General features: G+C 45.8%; 1 protein-coding gene across 1 annotated transcript in view; it reads right to left on the bottom strand.

Annotated features, from left to right (window-relative positions):
• Positions 1 to 20,566, bottom strand: part of LVRN (laeverin) — a gene marked incomplete at its 5' end in the record, with an annotated part of 68,326 nt that extends 47,760 nt beyond the window's left edge. Inside the window, 3 exons of the mRNA XM_080804458.1 lie at positions 2,095 to 2,234; positions 4,335 to 4,477; positions 19,869 to 20,566. Coding sequence (XP_080660584.1) covers positions 2,095 to 2,234; positions 4,335 to 4,477; positions 19,869 to 20,566 — 981 coding nt within the window. The remainder of the gene's footprint in view (positions 1 to 2,094; positions 2,235 to 4,334; positions 4,478 to 19,868) is intronic.
• Between the last annotated feature and the right edge of the window lie 857 nt (positions 20,567 to 21,423).

Below are 21,423 nucleotides of genomic sequence, written 5' to 3'. Positions count from 1 at the left end.
CTGGGAAGGGGCCCCAGGATTCAGCCCTGCCCCTACACTGCGCTTACCCCACCCCCACCTCTAGTTCCAGGCAAGGGGAAGATGGCGGCACCCAAGCCCACACCCAAGCTCAGTGGAAAGCACACACCTTCCCCCTGCATTCAAGGTGGATGCATTTTTCACTGCAACATTTGGGGAAATAACTGAACCTCTGTAGGATCGACTTTCAGTTCCAAAAGCTCCTCCCCTAAACTACCATCTTACAAGCTAAAGGGGAGGCAGACAATGGAGACTTCAACCTGCATGGGGCGGGGCTAACACCAAAAGTGAGGAACACTTGGGAGATACAGCTGTAAAGTTCCTTCAAAATCACAGCTCCCCGCCCCCCAGTGTGATCTTGAGGTCCTCCCTGCACCAAGCAGACCTCAACACCTAAGAGAGTTTGAAAATTTTTACACGTGCCTGTGTGCGCTAAGGTCTACTCAAAAGATGTTATTTCCAACCTTAGGTCCGTGTTTCCTCCTGTCAAGGATTAACCGCCTTTTCAATCTCACTAAATTTTTATCTCTTCCTTGACAAGCAATTGTTTGTATAATCCGGACCCTCTTCCAAGAGAACATTCTGGTTCCCCTGTAGGATAGACAGCGGACTCCTTCCCTTTGTAGAGAGCTGAGCCTGCGCCAAATGCAGCATTCCACTGATAAATTCATCCCAAGTTTCAATGTTCTGGCGAAGAACATGCTTCTCTTAGGCCCGTTCCATTTCCTCTTTGCTTCAGTGACAGCTGGTTTTCTTTTCAGGGCTATCTTTCACCAAGAAACAGACTTTTTCTCAGACTTTCTGTGGAAGGGCAGCCCCGAGCGCCACAAGCCACTTGAGCTGCGGGAACTGACACACCCCCTTGGGTCACTCCGTCATGCCAGGTCTGAAGCAGGTGTTTTCACATCATGCCCGAGGAGATTTGTCAGGAGGGGTCTTGAATGTTGCATGTGGCCTGTGTTCCATCTGTGAATATCAAGGACCCACCAGTGTCCCTTTGGGAAGAGAGAAATCAGGCTGCAGCCAAGAGCTGAGGAGAAGCTGCGGTTTGCCTGGAAGACGGTACAGTTCATTCAACCTTCGGAGGAGTAGCTGGGAGTGATTCTCCCCCTGGCCAGAGGCTTGTCCACTCCACAGCACAAGTCCATGGTACAAGCCTGGAAAATGCTGGCCCCGGGACAGAGTCTCTGCCCACTCTGGGGGCCTGATTGTCCTCGGCTCTGGGAGGTGGACGCCAGGAGAAAGAACACAGCTTGCGGAATCGGCCTTACTTCCCTCCCTGCTCCAGGGTGAGCCGTGAGCCAGCAGGTGAAGGACTGCTGTGGGTACCCGGATTATTTGCCCCGAGGGTGACTACCGAGGGCAGGCATAAACTGGGCGGAAACAAGGTGTTGGGACAGGGCACCTCCTTCACCCAGCTCCGGGGAAGTGCCGGGCGCCCCTGAGTTGAGCCAGCCCACAGCCCTGACTCATCACCTGCGGGCACCGTTTCCCCCACGGTGGTTGTTCCCGGCTGGGACCTGGGGCTGTTGGGTGGGGGCTGGACACACTGTCACCCCCTTCAAGGCTGCAGTCACCTCATGGACTAAACGGCCGGCACACCTGAGCTTCGAGGTGCTGGTGTGGGAGAACCGTGGCATCCCATCTGTAAAGTTTCCTTTCCTTTTCCTCGCCTTTGCCCTTGGCCATTGCCCTCCCTTCCCTTCCTTCCGTTCTTTTGTCCTTTCTTTCTTGATGTTATTTATTTATTTGGGAGAGAGGGAGCAAGCATGATCAGGAACAGGGGCAGAGGGAGAAGCAGACTCCCCCCCCCCCGCCCGGAACATGGAGCCCAATGCGGAACTCAATCCCAAGACCCTGAGATCATGACCTGAGGTGAAGGCAGATGCTTAACTGACTGACCCCTCAGAGGCCCCCCAAACTAAGAGTTTCAACAGGGCTTGGAAACAGTCAAAGGGGCCACCAGGAGGTGACGATGGGAGATGGAGGTGTAACCCTCACGGATGCAGAAGGAACGACCCAACCGTCCGCAGCCAGGACGGAGGCACCCTTACCTGGACGGTCTTCCTCACTCACCTCCTTGCCCCTTTCGGTTCTGTCCACGTAGGCATAGTCACATACGGCCAAGGCCACTAAGTAAGTCGGCATGTGGGGCGTCGTGGAAAAGGTAGTGACGGTCCACGCGCTTCCGTTCACGTCTCTCCTCACAGACTGACCTACGGAAACCAATTTCAGCCCAGATCACTGCGAGCCGAAGCACTAACAGCCACCTTCGAGACGACGTGTCCAGGCGTGTGTCACCCAGCGACTTCCTCCCAGCCAGTCCCCAGAGTCCGAGCCATTTGGCTTTCTCCACCCCGAACTCATCAAAACCATATGAAGTGAAACACGTCAGAGAAAGACCAACACCACGATTTCACCGATGTGTGAAATTTTAAAAGCAAAACACATGAACCAACCAACAAACAAAAAAACTGGAAACAGGCTCATAAATACAGAGAATAAAATGGCGGTTGCCAGTGGGACGGGGTTTGGGGAGGTGAGCAAAAGGGGTGAAGGTGGGGGTGCCTGGGTGGCTCAGTGGGTTAAGCCTCTGCCTTCGGCTCAGGTCATGGTCCCAGAGTCCTGGGATCGAGCCCCGCATTAGGTTCTCTGCTCAGCGGGGAGCCTGCTTCTTCCTCTCTGCCTGCTTGTGATCTCTGTCTGTGAATGAATAAAATCTTTAAAAAAAAAAGGGGGGGGGGTGAAGGTGATCCACAGCTACAGACTTCCAGTGATAAAATCAATGCCACGGAGGGGCGCCTGGGTGGCTCGGTAGGTTAAGCGTCTGACTCTTGGTTTCGGCTCAAGTCATGATCTCAGGGTTGTGAGATCGAACCCTGCCTTGGGCTCCATGCTCAGCGTGGAGCCTGCTTGAGATTCTCCATCTCCCTCTGCCTCTGCCCCTCCCCCTGCTAGCATGCTCTCTCTTTTCTCTCTCTTAAAATAAACAAGTAATCTTTAAAAAAAAAAATCAATGCCATGGAGATAGATCGTGCAACGTAGAGAAGAATGTCATTAAGAATCTTAACTTCGTATGGTGACAGAGGGTGACTACACTCATCATGGTGAACGGTTCTTAATGTCACATTAATCTCTATGATGTACCTCTGAAACTCACGTAATTGCTTATGTCCGTTATACTTCAATTCAAAGCAAACAAAGAAATGGCATTAGGAAGATCTAAGGACAGCATCTTTCCTCTGAACGGGTATCTTGAACAATACTGATGGAGTGCTAAATCCACGGGCACTAGGAGGCAACTAAGAGACAACCCACCTCTTCTCTTTTCCATCACTTCTGTTTCCTAGACCGGTCCAGCTCTCAGAACACTTCATCTAGAGCCTCCCAGGCCCACAGGAGGTCAAGGAAGGGCAATCTGACCATTGTCAGGTTTTGGCAAAGTCTTCCGTGGAGGCAGGCTTGGTCTTTAAAGCCGGGGACCGGATATCTGGTGTGAATCAGGCTGGCATACAGTCACAGGGAGTGGTGGGGACCACAGCAGGCTGGGGGATCCAGGGGGCCATCCGCAGCAGACAGCCTCTCACGAGCTCTAACTATCGCTGTCACGAAGGACCTGCATGCCTGGGGTCCTTAGATCTTCTAAGTTTACAAGGAAGTGAAAAATCTTGATTTTTATGAGAAATCTCTGGATTTTTAGAAGTTCAATCCGAAGGGAGGGAAAAATCATGTGAGCCAAATGAAACACATCTGTGCACCAGATTCAGACCAAGTCTGCTGGCCTGTTATCACTGATGATCGATATGGAAGGCCAAACTAGCGGGCAGACGGGCCGCCAAGGAATAAGAACAATGTGGTGTCCCCAGTTTGCAATGTAGAAAGAATCAGGATTTACCATCATTGAGATGCTGGTGCTGATACAGACCCCAACTGCCAGCTCTCCCTAATTATAATACTCTGTCAATACATGGTCTAGAAAAGCTGTTGATAAAGGTATTACAGGGGCGCCTGGGTGGCTCACGGGGTTAAGCCTCTGCCTTCGGCTCAGGTCATGATCTCAGGGTCCTGGGATCGAGCCCCGCATCGGGCTCTCTGCTCAGCGGGGAGCCTGCTTCCCCCCTCTCTCTCTGCCTGGCTCTCTGCCTACTTGTGATCTCAATCTCTCTGTCAAATAAATAAATAAAATCTTTAAGAAAACAAAAAAAGCTATTACAGAGTCAAATATATACACATACACAAATATATGTCTGTATACATACACATACATATATATCATTAATGTACACGAATATATGGGGACAGGAAATATTACTTACCCAACTTTGGCATGTTGGAAAGGGCCACATAGCTCGGATCATGAATAATTGTAACATTAAAAGTTGCCTTTAGAGCTGGCTCATCAAAACAAGGAAACACACTCCTGGCAAACGTGGGTTCCATCTGAGATGCCAAAAGGGCCCTGCAATACATTTTTGGGAAAAATCTATTTATTTTTGTTTCAAATTAGGGGAAACAAAAAAAAAATATGGAAGGATGACGGCTTATAATTATACTCAGGAAGGAGCTAGAATGTTTCCCTTCATCTTCCTCGCTGCCCTCCCAGTTAAAACACACACATTTTCATTCTCACCACACCTTGGAATTCTTGTAAGACCTAAAACACAAAGGACCTATTTAATTTTTGACCACAAAATACTATTTACTTCATTACATCATATGCCTTTAAAACCCTGTGCAAACAAAATAGGAACAAATATAGCAAATACGCAATGACAGGCTTTTGAGAACCAAGTTATTTTTTAAACGAGGATGACTTTTTGGGGAATGGACTATTGCTCTCATCTTCCATTGAAATGCAAGCAACGTCTGCTGCAGAATGTCTACATTTTTATCTTTTTCTCACACGGTCCCTCTTCTTCCTGGTTGAAAACTTAGAAAAGGTTTTATTCTGCACCCACTGGGGTCAGTGATCTAAGTCCATGCCAAACAAACAAACAAAAAAAAACAAACTTTCATTTACATTCGGGTGGATTATTCAAATCCCTACTGCTCCTTCCCCCACCTCCATGGAAAAACACAAAAAGGGACATTAACCCACAGCGCACTGGTGATTTACTAGGAAAAGTTTAGGGACAAGAGTGCTCTGGGCAAATGAAGAGCTCTGCACGTTCAGCCTCTGTAACACGGCCTGAATCTGACTAAGAGATGGGTCCTCGCTACCAACTTTCTTCTCAAAATAAACCCACGGTCTCATTAAGACTCAGCCACCTGGGGCCCTGATTTGGGATGACAACTGTGGATGCTAATTTTTTTTTTCCCCCTAAGGTCCTGGGGCTTGGTGTCCCAGATGCATTTACCCTTGTTTCAGGCCCAGCTCTTAGATAAATAACAGGGGAATTCAACAGGTGTGGAGGAGTATGGCCCCCCCATCATCACACCATTCTCCATTCACGGCAAGGCCCCCCACTCAACGTGAAAATTCACATGCAACAGTCATGCCTCTCCAGGAAGCCAGCTTGATGTGTTCATAACCTCATTTGGACAAAACAGTAATTTTCTTTTTTTTTTTTTTTTTGCAGATGTAATTAATTTTCTTTTTCTTTTTTTATTTTTATTTACATTTTTTTTATTAACATATGATGTATTCTTAGCCCCAGGAGTACAGGTCTGTGAATCACCAGGTTTACACACTTCACAGCACTCACCATAGCACATACCCTCCCCGATGTCCATAAAAAACAGTAATTTTCAACAAGCCTGTCTTGCCCTATATGTTTCCTCCCACCTTAACTTTGCCCCAGCTCGCAGGGACTGAAAGGTGGCCCGTGACCTCCGACCTCCGTGAACTCTGACCTCAGCTACTTTGGCTGCAAGACTTTGCTCCGAGTCCTGCTAGCTGAGCACCCCTTAACAACGAGTCACGCCTTCCTGCTTCCCCACCCAGAAAGTAATGGCACTATCGACCTTTTATTGCTATTTGAACTTCCACCTTATTCGTGACTGAATTTATCAATGAACAACCTACAGATTCCCTATATTCCTTTCAGTCTCCCAGATTGCTCTCCATATAGCTGAACTGCAGCAGAATTCAAGGAGGGATAAGTTAATGGGGTCGGGGTGGAGAGCTGGAAGTCACCAATTATCACGGATTTAGACAGGTGTCAAAGGTCACAGATGATGTCAAGCTGAAGACGAACCATAGTTGTCTTCCTAATAAAGTTCAAACTACCGGAAGTTAGGGATCACGTATTTCCTCTTTGTATCATTTATAACATTTGGCGAAAACATGGGTTCGTAGCAACTGAGTAAGTATTTTCTCAGCTTCGGAGGGACTATAAAATAAAGGCACCTTGATCTGATAGCTATATATTTATAAGTACACAGTAATTTTAGTGTCTGTTGCCCTTGTATTTGTTTTGTAGTATTGGTTGCTAGATAGGTGATGAAGTAGAAAAAAGTCAAACCATTGACAATATAGTGGGAAGAATATTGAGCAGGAAGGGGGGGATCTGGGTGGCTCAGTCGGTTAAGCGGCTGCCTTCAGCTCAGGTCATGATCTCAGGGTCCTGGGATCGAGTCCCATATCGATCAGGGCTCCTTGCTCAGCAGGGAGCCTACGTCTTCCTCTGCCTGCTGCCCACCCTGCTTGTGCTCACTCTCTCTCTCTCTCTCTCTCTCTCTCTGACAAATAAATAAATTAATTAAATAAGTAAAGCTTGGGAACACCTCCACTGCCACAACTGCACAAAGCATATGACTCTTGAGGAAGTTGTGAGGGGAGAATATCAGACTTGTCAGGCAAGTGGGAAAGTTGAATGCTCTTCAAAAGGGGCTACTCTACCTCTGAACCGAATAATACACTGTATGTTAATTAACTGATTTTAAATTAAAAAGGCGCGGGGGCGGGGCCTACGGGTTCAAAAAGGCTAAGAGACAACCAACTCAGAGAGTCACCACTTTAACAAACAACAAGCACATGCCTTCCCATTTTGTGATTTAGGCCTCTAGAAAAGTGCAATAAAAGAAACTCTTGGATTTTACTCAACTATTTCCCTCCCTGGTTTTCTACAAACAAACAAAATGGGAAAGATCCCTATAACACACAGCCTTTCTGGCTTGCAGTCTTCACTCCCAAGGTCAGGACCAGCCAGCAGCACACACGATCTGGTTATGCCACATCTGGGAACTGAAGGCTGGTATTAGTTCCCCTGCTCTCTCTGCTTTGGACTCAAGCAACCCTGTAAGGATATCCTGACCTCAGAAAAGAGAACCATCCATCCTCTGGTGCCCTCAAAGCTCACTGAAACATGCTATTATAGTGCCTGTGAAGTCTGGGTTGAGAGTGGTCAGCTGGGACGGGGGGTAGTTAATTTGGGAGAGTTTGTCTCGTAGGGGCTTGGTATTTCAAAGCCACTTTCCTGCCCTCTGGGATAGCCGGAGAATCCTGGACTTGCCACGTTCCTGTGTCGGAAGAGGTCTTGGAGTCAAGACCACGTGATGTCCTTGGGCGGTCCATCTCCTGCCATGTTAGAAATATACACTCAGGAAGGTATTTCATTCCAAGGTATATATGGCCGCCATATGCCTACAGATCAAGCTACCAAGTGCTGAGTAACATAAATGGCCAAGGGTTAAGTAAGACCTGAAAGTGGTCCCCACTGAGTTGTTTTTGCACAACGACACACTCAGAAATCCAAATGTTTAGTAAAGACGGATGTTACACCACTGGTCTGCGGTTCGAGGCTTGGCCCATGAATCATGTTTGTTTATTACTTGTGTAACATGATCTTAAAACTGAAGTTTCCACCAGGCAACAAGGCATAATAGAGGTACAATTCCAGAAGAAGGTGCCAAACCACGTTATGAAGATTTTCGAAGTGGATGGCCTCGAGAACCCACGGGGTCTTATTGGGCTTCTCAACTCCATCAAAGATAGATGCGAGGGGGAGCCTGGGTGGCTCAGTGGGTTAAGCCTCTGCCTTCAGCTCCAGTCATGATCTCAGGGTCCTGGGATCGAGCCCTCCATCGGGCTCCTTGCTTGGCAGGGAGTCTGCTTCTCCCTCTGCCTCTGCCCCTCTCCCCTCTGCTTGAGCATGCTCGCTCTCAAATAAATAAATAAATAAAATCATTTAAAAAAAAGATATAAGGAAGGAAGTTCAGGGAATGGAGACAAGAGATGGGAGGAGAGATTTCTCAGCAAGGGAGTGGCATAGTTACCCAAGCCCTCTTGATCTCCGGGTGCTGGGAGGAGGGCAGCCCCTAACTAGGAGGAACTAGGAGGGGAGAAGGTCTCTCAGAGAGTACAGGGTGTTTCTTGAGGCTGAGAGACTTGGAGGCTGGTACCCAGCGTCCTGGTGGGAAAGCCAAAATGGACACTGGTCTGAGTCCAACTCCTACCAGGTGGGACTCTGAAAGGCAGGAGGACTGATTACTTTGGAGGCAGAACCAGAGAAGAGGGTTACTGTCTTGGGACCCATGTCAACCCCAGGTCAGGGAGATATATATATATATATATATAGATATATATATATATATTCCTTGGGAGAGCTGTGTGCCCTGAGACATGGAGTGAGCCAGTACAGGGCCTTGGGTTCTGTCCAACAGGGCCACCAGCAGGAAGCTGGAGAGGCACCCATGCACGTCCCGGGGTGGTACTGAGGAAGGAGTCACAAATGACCATAAGAACAGACAAACAGAGGAAGCAGCCTTCAGGGTCAAGGAAACTGTAGGAGAAAGAGAAAATAGTGAGAAAACGACATTTGAGGGGAAAATGTATGTGCAAAGCCAGAGTCAGACCAAATGGCAAGGTAAGACCTGCTCTGTGGGTCACCTCTCCCCGTCTCCCCTAGTCCCACAGGACCTGCTGTGGGTGCAACGGCAGCTCTCAAGATGGAAGAAGGAGCGACGAGAACCATGAGGTGGAGAAATGGAAACATCACTGCCCCTTAGCCCTTACCTCACTGCAGGCTTCTAACCCAAAGCCCCCAACCCCGGCTCAGGGTAGTGCGCACGGAGTGAGAGAAAGGGAGATTCCCCAGTAAATGAAGTTCAAGGCTTCTAGTATGACCCAGGACTGAATTCTCTAATTTTTGCATCTGGACAGTGTTTGTGACTTTGTGTACGTAGGTCATCTGTCACCGAAGAATGAGCGCTAAATTATGGGCTCTTAGAGTATTTAGGCAGGAGCAGGAAAGAAGATCTCAGAGACTAAATCGTAAAGGACAGTGGGAGAAACGCAGTTGCACTTTTACTGAGCTGTGAGGTGTGCTTTCTCGATAGGCTGGCTACACTGGTTTGCAAAACATACAGGATCTGAATCTTGGATGAGCAAAATCATCCCCTAGAGAAGACAGCTCGGCCCCGTGAAGCATGTGTGTTCAACGCCCCTATAGGATAATGAAATGACCTCTTTTCTCTGCGACACCAACGACATCATGTGCTTGGCGCTGGAGTTCGCTGCTTGTTTTGATACTTCTAAATTCTTTCCTAATATTGCTCAAATTTCTCCCTTGTGTGTCATACCCTGAGGAGTGTGCCAGATTTCCTAGCATAAACAGCAACTGGAAGGAAGTCTTTTTCAATTCTCCGTTCACTCTTTCTACACCTGCACACACTGATTCGTGCTGATCATACTGTTCTCCCCTTCATTTGTCCCTGATCAAAGATCCGAATTTTCTCCATTCATTTCACACTAGTGAGCCCACCCTCATCCCCTGATGATCCTACTCTCGTTTCTCTCAATACCTCCCTATTCTGTCTTATATTTTATTAAGGACGTGGCAGGGTCAGAAAGCAAGATGTATTCCTAACGACACTGTGAACGAGAATGGAATTATACATTCTTCTACCGAGTTTCAAAAGTGAAAGAAAACTTGGAGAGTCCCACCATCTTAATTTATAGATGTGAAAGCTGGTGCCCTGGGAATTTATACAACTGGGGAGACAATGAGTTAAGTAGCAGGGGTAGTAGCAGAACCAGGGCTCTGGGTCCCCAGCCTACGGTTCTTCCCAGCTCTCTTTCCTGGGGCTCTTTTTGTGCTTTTTAGAACATAATGTAATAAAAACTACAAGCCAACTAAGAGATCGTAAAGAAGACTGAGGATTAACTTTACGGTTAATAACATTACCAAATCTAGAGATGATCAGACTTCTGTTTTCCACCCTGATGGAGGAACATAGGCTAGAATTAGCCCTCTGTTGAACACAACTACAAACTCTTATAAAATATATACAACAACTGTTCTCAGACATGGTAACAGAAAGCACAGGACTGTGATTCCCAAGAGAAGAGAAACTGATGAGGTGAACTCCACAATGACCTTGTCTACCTATAAGCAATTTCTCAAATGCAGCACAGGGACAGGGAACAGAAACTGAGTTCAGGGGTCTCACTGAGTGGAGAAGGACTATAACTGATGCCCGGAGAGATCTAGATAGCTAAAATCTGCAGGGCAAAAATCCAGACATCTGCACAGAATCCGCTCCCCCTCCCCGTCCCCATTGCTGAGTCTTTGGTGAAATATTAATCTGTACTTTAGGAAGTCAAGTAAAGAAATGCTGTTGGGGGAAAGAACAGGTACCACAGAGGGGAAAACCAAGCAATTCCTAGAGCTCACACAGTGCTAGGAGTTGTTCAAATTCCCACAAGCCAGAGTACAGAAATCTCCAGAATGATCGGATTTTTCAACAGAGACCAGGAAGGTAATGCCTAAGCAATGGATTAAAGTAGGTCTAGAGTAAAGGTGACTTTTGATTCACTCTCAAAGGACTTAAAAACAAGCCATGGGAGATCAGGCAAGGATTGAGAAGGTCACCATATAACTTATGCACCTATCTAAAAAAGACAGCATTCATTAAAGCAACGTAACAAAATACTGCATTCAGCAACATAAACTTTGAAATGTCAGGCACTCAATAAAAAATGAGAAAATGCCCAAATATTTGGAAACTAGGCAGCACGAGTTGTAAATAACCCATGAGTCAAAGAAGAAGTCAAAAGGGAAAATATAAAGTATGTTGAACTGAATGAAAATTTTAAAAACATGAAATTATTTGTGGCATGCCACTAATTCAGTAGTTAGTGGAAAATTTATACCACTAAACACCTATGTTAGAGAAGAAAAATATCTTAAATCGATTACCTCACACCCATCTGAAGAAAAGAGAAAAAGAAAAAGGGGCACCTGGGTGGCTCAGTCAGTTGAGCATGTGGCTCTTGATTTTGGCTCAGGTCATGATCTCAAGGTTGTCAGATTGAACCCTGCATGGTGCTCTGCACTCAGTGGGGAGTCAGCTTGTGAATTCTCTCCCTCCTTCTCCCTCTGTCCCTCCCTCCCTCCCTCTCTCGCTCTCTAAAATAAATAAATAAATCTTAAAAAAAGAAAATAGAAAAAGAAAAGGGAGCCCAAAATAAGAAAAAGAAAGGAAATAATAATAATACGTAAATCACTGAAATGAAAAGCGATAGAGAAAATCACTGAAACTAAAAATTGGTTCTACAAAAAGATTAATAAATTATATAAATCTCAAGGCACACTTATCAAACTTATTGTCTATCAGAAGTAGAAGAGACCTTGGAGAACTCCACCCTTTTAACTTAAAAAAGCTGAGGACCCTGGAGTATAAGTAACTGCTTAGACAATAAGTAAGTGCCAGAGGTGATAACAGAACCAGGACTTAAGCTCCCATAAGAGAGAAGACACAAACGACCAATGTCAGGAATGAGAGAGGTGACATCACTACAGATTCTACAGATGCTAAAATAATAATAAAGGAATGGTTTAGAAACATTAATCACACTTAAATTTGACAACTTTGACTAAATGGGCAAATTTCTTGCACAAACCAAACTCCTAAAGCTTACTCATAAAGAAATAGGTAAGTAAAATAGCCCTTTATTCATTAAAGAGTTTTAATTTGTAGTTAAAAACCATCCCACAAAAAAATTTCAGGCCCACGTGGCTTCATTAGTGAAAGTTAATCAAGAATTTAAGAAAGAGTTGATACCAATTCCAGATAAATTCTTCCAAAAAATTAAAGAAGAAAAACTTCTAAATTTATTATTTGAAGCCAGTGTTATTCTGATACCAAAGATACCAAGACACTGATACCAAGACAAAGAGAAAGAAAACTCACAAATGTGGATACAAAAGTTAAAAACAAAATTTTAGTAAACCAAATGCAACAAAACATAAAAAGGATAATACATCAAGGCCAAGTAGGATTTATCTTTTAAATACAGTATTAATTTATCATTAGAAAAATCAATCAATGTAATTTACCATATTAACAGACTAAAAAAGAAAAACCATATGATCATCTCAAAGATGCAAAAAAAGCATTTGGCAAAATCCGGCATCCAATCTGATAAAAATTCTCAGAAAATTAAAAATCAGAAGGGAACTTCCTTAATTTGATATAGGGAATCTACAACAGGGAGGATGAGGAGGAAGGGGAGGAGGAAGAGGAGTAAAAGGAGGGGAGGAAGAAGAGGAAGAAGAAGAAAAACTACAGGAAAAAATAATAATAGTGTAAGACTGAATGCTTTCACCTTAAGAAACGGAACAAAACAAGGGTATCTGCACCTAAGCACTTTTATCCAACATTGTAATAGACACTCTTGGCATGGAAGTAAGGCAAGGAAAAGCAACAAAAGGCACCTAAAGTAACAAAGACATAAAACTGTCTTTATTTGAGACAGTATGATTACTTATATAGAAAAACTATGGAATTGTCAATTTAGCTAAGCTATATTCATGGATTGGCACAACATAGGGAAGAAAGGCAGAAAAGAAGTTGAAGACAGAAATAGGAACAAAGAACAATAGCAATAAACAGAAAACAATAATACACATGACAAATTTTAATTCAACTATATCAATACTGATATCAGAAATGAAACAGGAGTCATCAGTATGGATCCCATGGACATTAAAAAGATAATAAGGAGTACCATGAACTACTCTATGCTCACACATTTGATCTTCTAGATAAAATGGACCAATTTCTTAAAAGACATAATGTGCCGAATAAAAAAAGCAGAGAAATGATTCCTAACACATTCTGTGTGGACAGCACTACCCCAAAACCAAAACCAGACAAAACATTACAAAAAATATATAAAACTATTGACCAATATCTCTTATGAACACAGATACAAAACTTGTTAAAATATTAGCAAACCAAATCCAACAATGTATAAAAAGAGTTATAAACCACAAACAAGTGGGAATTATCTCAGGTATACAAGACTGGTTCAACACTTGAAAATTAATAATGTAATCCATCACATTAACAGACTACATAAGAAAAATCACACGATCTTATCAATAGATGCAGAAAAAGCATTCGCCAAAAAATCCAATATTCATTCATGATAAAGACTCTCAGTAAAATGGGAATAGAGGGGAGCTTCCTCATCCTGATAAAGACTATGAAAAGTCTACAGCTAACTTCATACGTAATAGTGAGAACTGAAATCTTTCCACTAAGGTCAGGTATAAGCAAGGATGTCCCCTCTCACCACTCCTCTTCAACATTGTGCTGAACACCTTACTAATGCAATAAGTCAAGACAATGAAATAAAAGATGTATAGATTGTGAAGAAAGAAACAAGACACTCTTTAGTCACAGATGACATGATTGTCTATGCAGAAAATCCAAAAGAATTGACCAAAAAACTCCTACAACTAATAAGAAATTATAGCAAGTTTGCACTATACAAGACTAAGATACAAAAGCTGATTGCTAGGGCACCTGGGTGTCTGGATAAGAGTCAGATTATCAAGATGTCAGTTCTTCTCAACTTGCTCTGTAAATGCAATGCAATCCCAATAAAAATCCCAGCAAGTTAAGTTTGTGGATATCAACAAACCAATTCTAAAGTTTATATGGGGAGACAAAAGATGCAGAACAGCCAAAGGAGAAGAACAAACTTGGAAGACTGACACTACCTGCCTTCAAAACTTAATATAAAGCTATGGTAATCAAGAGAGTGTGATATTGGTCAAAGAATAGACAAATAGATCAATGGAACAGAATAGAGAACCCAGAAAGAGACCCATACAGATACAGCCAACTGATCTTTGACAAAGGAGCAAAGGCAACGCAAGGAGTAATGATAGTCTCTTCAACAAATATTGCTGGAACTACTAGACATCCAAGTGCAAAAAAATTGAATCTAGATACAAACCTTACACCCTTCACAAAAATTAATTCATAGTGGGTCAAATTAACTTACAATGGGTACTTTAAAATGTAAAATTCAAAAACATAAAACTCCTACTAGAAACATAAAAGAAAACCTAAATGACTTTGAGTATGGTGAGATTTTTTAGATACTACACCGAAGACATGACACATGACAGAAATAACTGATAAAGTGGACTTCTTTAAAACTGAAATATTCTGCTCTGCAAAAAACAGTATAAAGAGAAAGAGAAGACTGGGAAAAAATATTTGCAAAAGACATATCAAATAAAGGATGGTTATCCAAACTATACAAAGAACTCTTAAAACTCAGCAATAAGAAAACAAATTGAAAAATGGGCCAACAACCTCAACAGACAACTCACCAAAGAAATCATACAGACGGCAAATGAGCATTTTAAAAAGTGCTCCACATCACAGATCGCCAGCGAAATGCAAATTAAAACCACAATGAGATAAAACTGAACACCTACTAGAATGGCCAAAATCCAGAACACTGACAACACCAAGTGCTACCGAGGATGTGGAGCAACAGGAACCCTCATATATTGTTGGTGGGAATGCAAAATGGTACAGACCCTTTGGAAGTCAGTTTTGTGGCTTCTTACAAAACAAAACATATTCTTACCATATGACTCAGCAATTATGCTCCTTGATATCTACCTAAAGAAGCTAAACTTTCATGTCTGCACAAAAACCTACACACAGAGTTTAGAGCACCTTTTTCCATAATCATCAACATTTGGAAGCAACCAAGGTATTTTTCAGTAGGGGAATGGATAAGTAAACTATGGTACATCCAGACAATGGAATATTATTCAGTGTTGGAAAGGTATAAACTATCAAGACATGAAAAGACATGAAGGCATCTTAATTGCGTATTACCAAGTTAAAGAAGCCAGGCCTGAAAAGGCTATGTACATATAGTATGATGCCAGATATAAGACATTCTAGAAAAGGCAAAAACATGGAAACAAGAAGATCAACGATTGGAGCAAGGGAAGAATAGGCAAATAACAGGATTTTTAGGTCAGTTAAAATACTCTGTATGATCTTATAATGATAGATATACATCATTATACATCTGTCCAAACATATAGAATGTACAACATCAAGAGTGAGCCATAGGGTAAACCACGGACTTTGGGTGGTATAGTGTATTGATATATTCATCTTTGGTTAAAAAAATGTATTGTTCTGGGGGCGCCTGGGTGGCTCAGTGGGTTAAAGCCTCTGCCTTCGGCTCAGGTCATGATCCCAGGGTCCTGGGATCGAGCCCCACATTGGGCTCTCTGCTCAGCAGGGAGCCTGCTTCCCTTCCTCTCTCTCTGCCTGCCTCTCTGCCTACTTGTGATCTCTGTCTGTCAAATAAATAAATAAACAAAATCTTAAAAAAAAAAAGTACTGTTCTGGTGAGTGATATTGATAACGGGCAACGCCATGCATGTCCAGGTTCAGGGGTTAAATGGGAAGTCTCTGTACCACCCTTTAGTTTTGTTGTAAACCTAAAACTTCTCTACAACAGTCCTTTAAGAAAACATTCCTAGACATGATACCAAAAGCATAGTCTATTTTAAAAATTGGTAAATGGGAAAAAAAATAAAAATTGATAAATTGGACCTCATTAAAATTAAAAAACTTTTGCCCCCTGAAAGACTTTAGCAAGAGCACAAAGAAACAAGCTACAAGCCAGGAGAACCTATTTGTAAACCACATGTCTCACAACAGACTCCGATCTAGAATATATAATGAACTCTCAGGACTCAACGGTAAAAACAGCTCAATTAGAAAATGGGCAAAAGACATGAGGAGGAGACATTTACGGATGCCAAAAAAGCATGAGAAGGTGCTGAGTGTGATTAGCCATTAGGAAAATGCAAATTAAGTGTGGGCCAGTGGTGCAAGGGATAATATGTCTGACTATGGAAGAGAAAAATGCAAATTAAGACCACAATGAGATATCATTATATGTGCATCATAACAGCTAAAATAAAAAACAGTGGTAAAAGCAAATGGTGGTTAAGATGCAGCGAAACTATCATTGACATATTGTTGGTGGGAATGTAAAATAGTACAGACACTTTGGGAAACAAGTTAGCATTTTCTTAAAAACTGAACATGAAACAACCATATGACCTACCAATTATACTCCTGGGCATTTATTCCAGAAAAATGAAAACTCATGTTCAACTAAAACCTCACACAATTGCTCCTGGAAGCTTTATTTGTAATAGCCAAAAACTGGAAACAACCAAATGTTCCCATTCGACAGCAACTGCCCACTCCCCCAGCTCCTAGCCACCAACATTCTACTTTCTATTTCTGAATTTAACCACTCTAGATAGTAGTTAAATACAATGTCCTCGAAGTTCATCTACATTGCAGCACGTGTCAGAATGTCCTTCCTTTTTTTTTTTTTTTTTTTTTTTTTTTTAAGTAGGCTCTGTGCCCAGCATGAAGCCCAGCACAGGGCTTGAACTCATCATCCTGAGATGGAGACCTGAGCTAAGATCAAGAGCCAGCCACTTAACTGACTGAACTACCCATGTGCCCCAGAACGTCCTTCCTTTTTAAGGCTGAATAATATTCCCGCATATATATAAACCACCTTTTATTTGTCCATTTGTCCATCGATAGCCATGTGTTCCGTCCACCTTGTGGCTATTCTGACTATGGACATGAGTGTATCATCTGGAATTTTTGAGGGTGTGCCCCAGAACTCGTTGTTTGATAAACTCCCCTGGGGATTCTAACATACTTTCAAGGTTTGTGAACCACAACTTGAATTCAGGATTTTCTCAAGGATAGATGAAGAAGGATTTCGGGTAGCTCTCAGACACACTATTATAGGGAGCTGACTCACATATGAGAAAGTCAGTCTTTTTCAAATTTTATGAATCTTTCTGGTAAGGTCAAGAGAAAAATCTTGGTTTGATGTTATTTATCTTGAACACTGGATTCTAATTTCTCCTTTTAACCAAGTGAGAGCAGTCCTCAGATTTGGAGCTCCAGATCCTTCAGCAGATAATCGTTAACAGGAGAACTTAATAACATCATTTTTTCATCATATTAATGACTCTACAGCACCACGACTATAAGTTCTATATGATAGAGTTGCTTTTTAATAGATCTACTTAATACTGTTTAAATTGAGTGATATTTTTTAACAAAAGACTATGGCCAGAAGTCTGTGAATATGGCAAAACCCTGAAGAGTGATGTGCCAGAAAGTGAAGTCCGGGAAATACCGTTTTTGGGAACATGAGCATTTGGATTTTGTTCTCAACTTCCCGCACATAGAACGAGAGAGGCAGACACACAGAGAAGCACATGTCTAAGGCATCCAATAGATGACTCCTCTGTGGCGGAAATGGGATGGCACCTACCAGAGGAGGAAAGGCAGAGAACATTCGGGAAGCATCCCCAGCAATCTCTCAAGCCAGAAAATTGGGGACCTAAACCTTAGAAGAGTGAGCCAGTGACGCTCTCTGAATTTGCTGGAATGACTTTCTTTTTCTTTTGCCTTAATGTTGAGCAAAATTTTCTAAAAACTGCAGCCTGTCCAGACTGTGATAAGGGGTCACCAACGAGGAGAAGTAAACACATTCGGCAATCAGCTCAGAGACATGGAGGGCCTGACTCAAGTCACACAGCTCAAACTCAGGCCTGGTGGGCTTCCAAAATCGGCTTCACCGCACTCATCATGTCGTCCAAGTTCTTCGTGACCTTGGCTTCAAACTCAACTGGAGGTTTCTTTCCCTCGTGGTTTCCAAGGCAGAGAGGCAGAGGAGCAATTTCCAAGCATCAGCTCCTCTAAGATGCGGCGAGTCTGGAACTCTGCAGTGGTCTATGAACATCTGGGGGACTTTATTCGGATTTCTGCTTGTTTGAATTTTAATGTTCTCAAAATACGGTTTCTAGTTACCACTAGAGTTGGCAACACAATAGAAAAATGGAAAGGGAATTTCATTTCCCATATTTGTGAGGGCAGGCTCTCCAGGCCATGGGCCTCACTAAGAAGAGAGGGGTTAGCAAATGATTTACTGACTTGACAGCAGAAAATACTGTCCCATGTGAGGGAAGTGTCCTTTTTTTTTCTTCTCTGAAAAATCTTGCACTGTGAACCCCCCCACCCCCGCAAAGTAATTACAAAAGGTTTCCTGTGCCCTTAAATCCAGTAACACATCATCCTAATGAGAAAAGTTCCAAAACTATTTTTCAAGCCTTGATGCATGTTTGAAAGAAAAGAAAAAAAAAGCATACAGTCCTTAAAAACAAAAGTTACAGATTACACACCCACTGAGGGAGCTTATTAAACTTACTTTCAAAGCCCTGACATTTTCGAAAATAATGCAGGAGACTATTTAGGGGGTAATTGAATAGGTTCCTTTCCCTCCGAGAACATCTGAGAACATTTTCTCTAATAATAAAAAGGCAAAGTACATGCACTCGTGTAAACCGCAAATGGTCCACCAGTGCGTGAGCGAAGAAGAGCGCCAGTGTGAAGAAAGACCTTTCCAGTATCTTCCGCACGCACACATGGTTTCCCCCGCGCCCGCCTGGGGTCAGTAACGTGGTCGCAGGGCGTGGAAAGAGGCAGTTCTTGAGATGGAAACGTTCCGTGTGGAAAGCATTATCCCAGATGAGTGTAAAGAGAACACATGCACGCTACGTGAGCTTGCAAACTCGGGGAGGTCTCTTGTCTCCGCTGCTATTATTACTACTATTACTACTGCTACTCCTACTCCTATTATTTTCTTCTTCCCAGGGAAGGAACCCCGAAAGCGCCAGCTCCCCCATCCTCTGCAGAGTTGTTCAGAAAGCTTGGCAGGGTTGGGGGAAGCGGCGGCTCACGCACAAAACAAGACTCGCTCCGCAGGCAGAGGATGGGAGGGGATGAATTCAAGGGGAGTCTTACGTTTTGGAGAACCTCAGCAAAAAAGGAGGGGGAAAAAAAAATAAGACGAGAATAGCACCGACGTGAGGGTATTTGTTGCAAGAGCAGCGGCTCCAGAGCGCGCGGAAGAAAAAGGGAGCAGGGAGCTGAGCGCGGAGGCCCGCTCCGGAAGGGAACCTCGGGGCGCGAGGGCGCGACAGCCCCAAGCTTCTCCAAGGTGAATGCCCAGACACCACCGGGCGATCTGGTTAAAACACAGATTCCGATCCTTTGGTCGAGGGTGGGGAATTTGCAGTCTCGAACAAGCTCCCAGGTTGACAGCTCCTGCCGGTCCACGGACCAAACTTTGAGGAGCAAGGGATTTGCTCACGGCGGCGAAGCCATCCTGGGTTAGAGCAAAGGGGGGGGGGGCGGGGGGCTTTCTGAAGAGGACGGTAAACGTCTCGGGGTAGCCGCGACCTTAGAAGGGCAAGGACAGAAACGAACTGGATGCTGGACGGGCCGGGGATGGTGCTTCGAACGAGCCGGAGGAAGGACCGCGGTCTGGTAACCTCTGTTACAAGCAGGGATTCTGAAGGGGAGGGGAGGGAGGGCTCGCCTTTGGGCTCTACAGGAAAGCGTCGCGAGCCGTGGGGGCTTGGGGGGAGGGGCAGGAGACGCGCACCTGGACGCAGGAAGGCGGCTGGACTCTTGGCCCGAGCCGGGGGACGCGGGGGCGGAGGGGACGCGGGCCGGCCTGCGCTTACCTGCGCTCCCCCTGGTCCGTGTAGACGCTGAAGAAGAGCCCCTCCCTGAGGTCCTGGTACACCAGGCCGGAGAAGCGGAGCTGCAGCTCATACCGCCCCCCGGGCTGCAGCGGGCCGCCCAGCTCCAGCACCATATACTGCATGTCGAACGCGAACCACACGTCGTCTACCGGCACGCGGCCCACCGCGCCGTCTCCGGCGTCGGAGGCGAGAGGACCCCGCACCTCGGCGCTCTCGCAGTCCAGGAAGAGGCTGTGCAGCAGCAGCCGCCTGGTGGCCGCGATGCAGCGCACCGTGATGTTCACGCGGCCCGTGAAGGTCAACGTCGGAGCCCAGGGCTCGTGGGGCCGCAGCCGGGGCCACAGCTCCAGCTCGTAGTGCAGCGGCACGAGCCAGGGCGGCAGGCGCAGCTGGTCCCAGGGTCCTGGGGGGCGCCCGTGGCCCGTGGTGGCGGTCACCGCGGGCTCCCGAGTGGGGCGGGTGCGCCCGGGGGGCAGCGGCTCTTCCGGCGTGCCGGGCGGGGAGGGCGCGGCGTCCGGGCCCGCGCCGTGGGGAGGCTCCGACGGCGGCACGCGCGCGCAGCGGCCGAACAGGGCGGCGAGCGCGGCCAGAGCCAGCAGGAGCGCGGCCGCCAGCCCGGCCAGTAGCAGGGCTACCGCGCGGCTCACGTAGAAGCCGGAGCTGGAAGGGGGCCCCATGCTTGGACCCGGGGCGAGGGCGAGGCGAGAGCCGGAAGACGGCGGCGGCACCAACCTTGCTCCGGGTGCTCAGTGATGGGACCCCTGCTCTTCCTCTCTGTAACGTCCCTCCTCCACCTCGTCCTCCTCCTCCCGGAGAAGCTTGGGAGACGCGAGCGAGCGGTTGGGACCAGGGCTTCCCCCTCCCAGCTAATCAGATCCAGGTCCCTGCCTACCCACCCCCGCCCCGCCAGAGCCTGGGGAAAGAGGCGGATCCCGCGCACCGCCGCGCGCGCCCCTTTGGGTCCGAAGGGAAAGCCCAAGTGGATGAGGCTTCCAGAGTCGACGCGGGAAGGGGACGGTCGGAGCAAACTCGAATTTGGGACACCTTGGACGAGGATGTTTGAATTCGTGAGATTTGCTGGATGCACCCCGCGGTGCAGTTTCAAGGGTTGTCGGAAAAGACACGAGCGCGTAGCACACCCCGCTTCTTGACTGCAGGATGGTCTGCGAATAGCACACCTGTTGGCCGCTACCGGGGATGCGAGTGCTAGGGGGTGCGGTGCGGGGCTTAAGGATCTGGACTTTTGGAGACGCACTCTGAAATGACCCTGGGTGGGTGGGGGGCATCCTCGCTATCAGAACTCCCCAAGCCAGATCGTGGGACCCTAAATTCGCCACCCGAATAAGCTCGGGAATCACGCAACCCAGGCAGCGAGTGCAACGATGGAAACCAGGTCAGGAGTCCCGCCGCGTTTCGGAGCTTGGGAAGTGGGGCTGCGGGAGTGCGACAGAAAGGCAGGGAGAGTCCCTCTGCAGCTCTGGGGTGGAGAGGGGACGTCTCCGGGGAAGGGATAGGACGGTTCTGCTTTCAAAAC

Source organism: Martes martes, assembly GCF_963455335.1.
Source record: "Martes martes genome assembly, chromosome: 5".
Classification (NCBI taxonomy): Eukaryota; Metazoa; Chordata; class Mammalia; order Carnivora; family Mustelidae; genus Martes; species Martes martes.
This window is presented reverse-complemented; position numbering and strand designations above follow the sequence as displayed.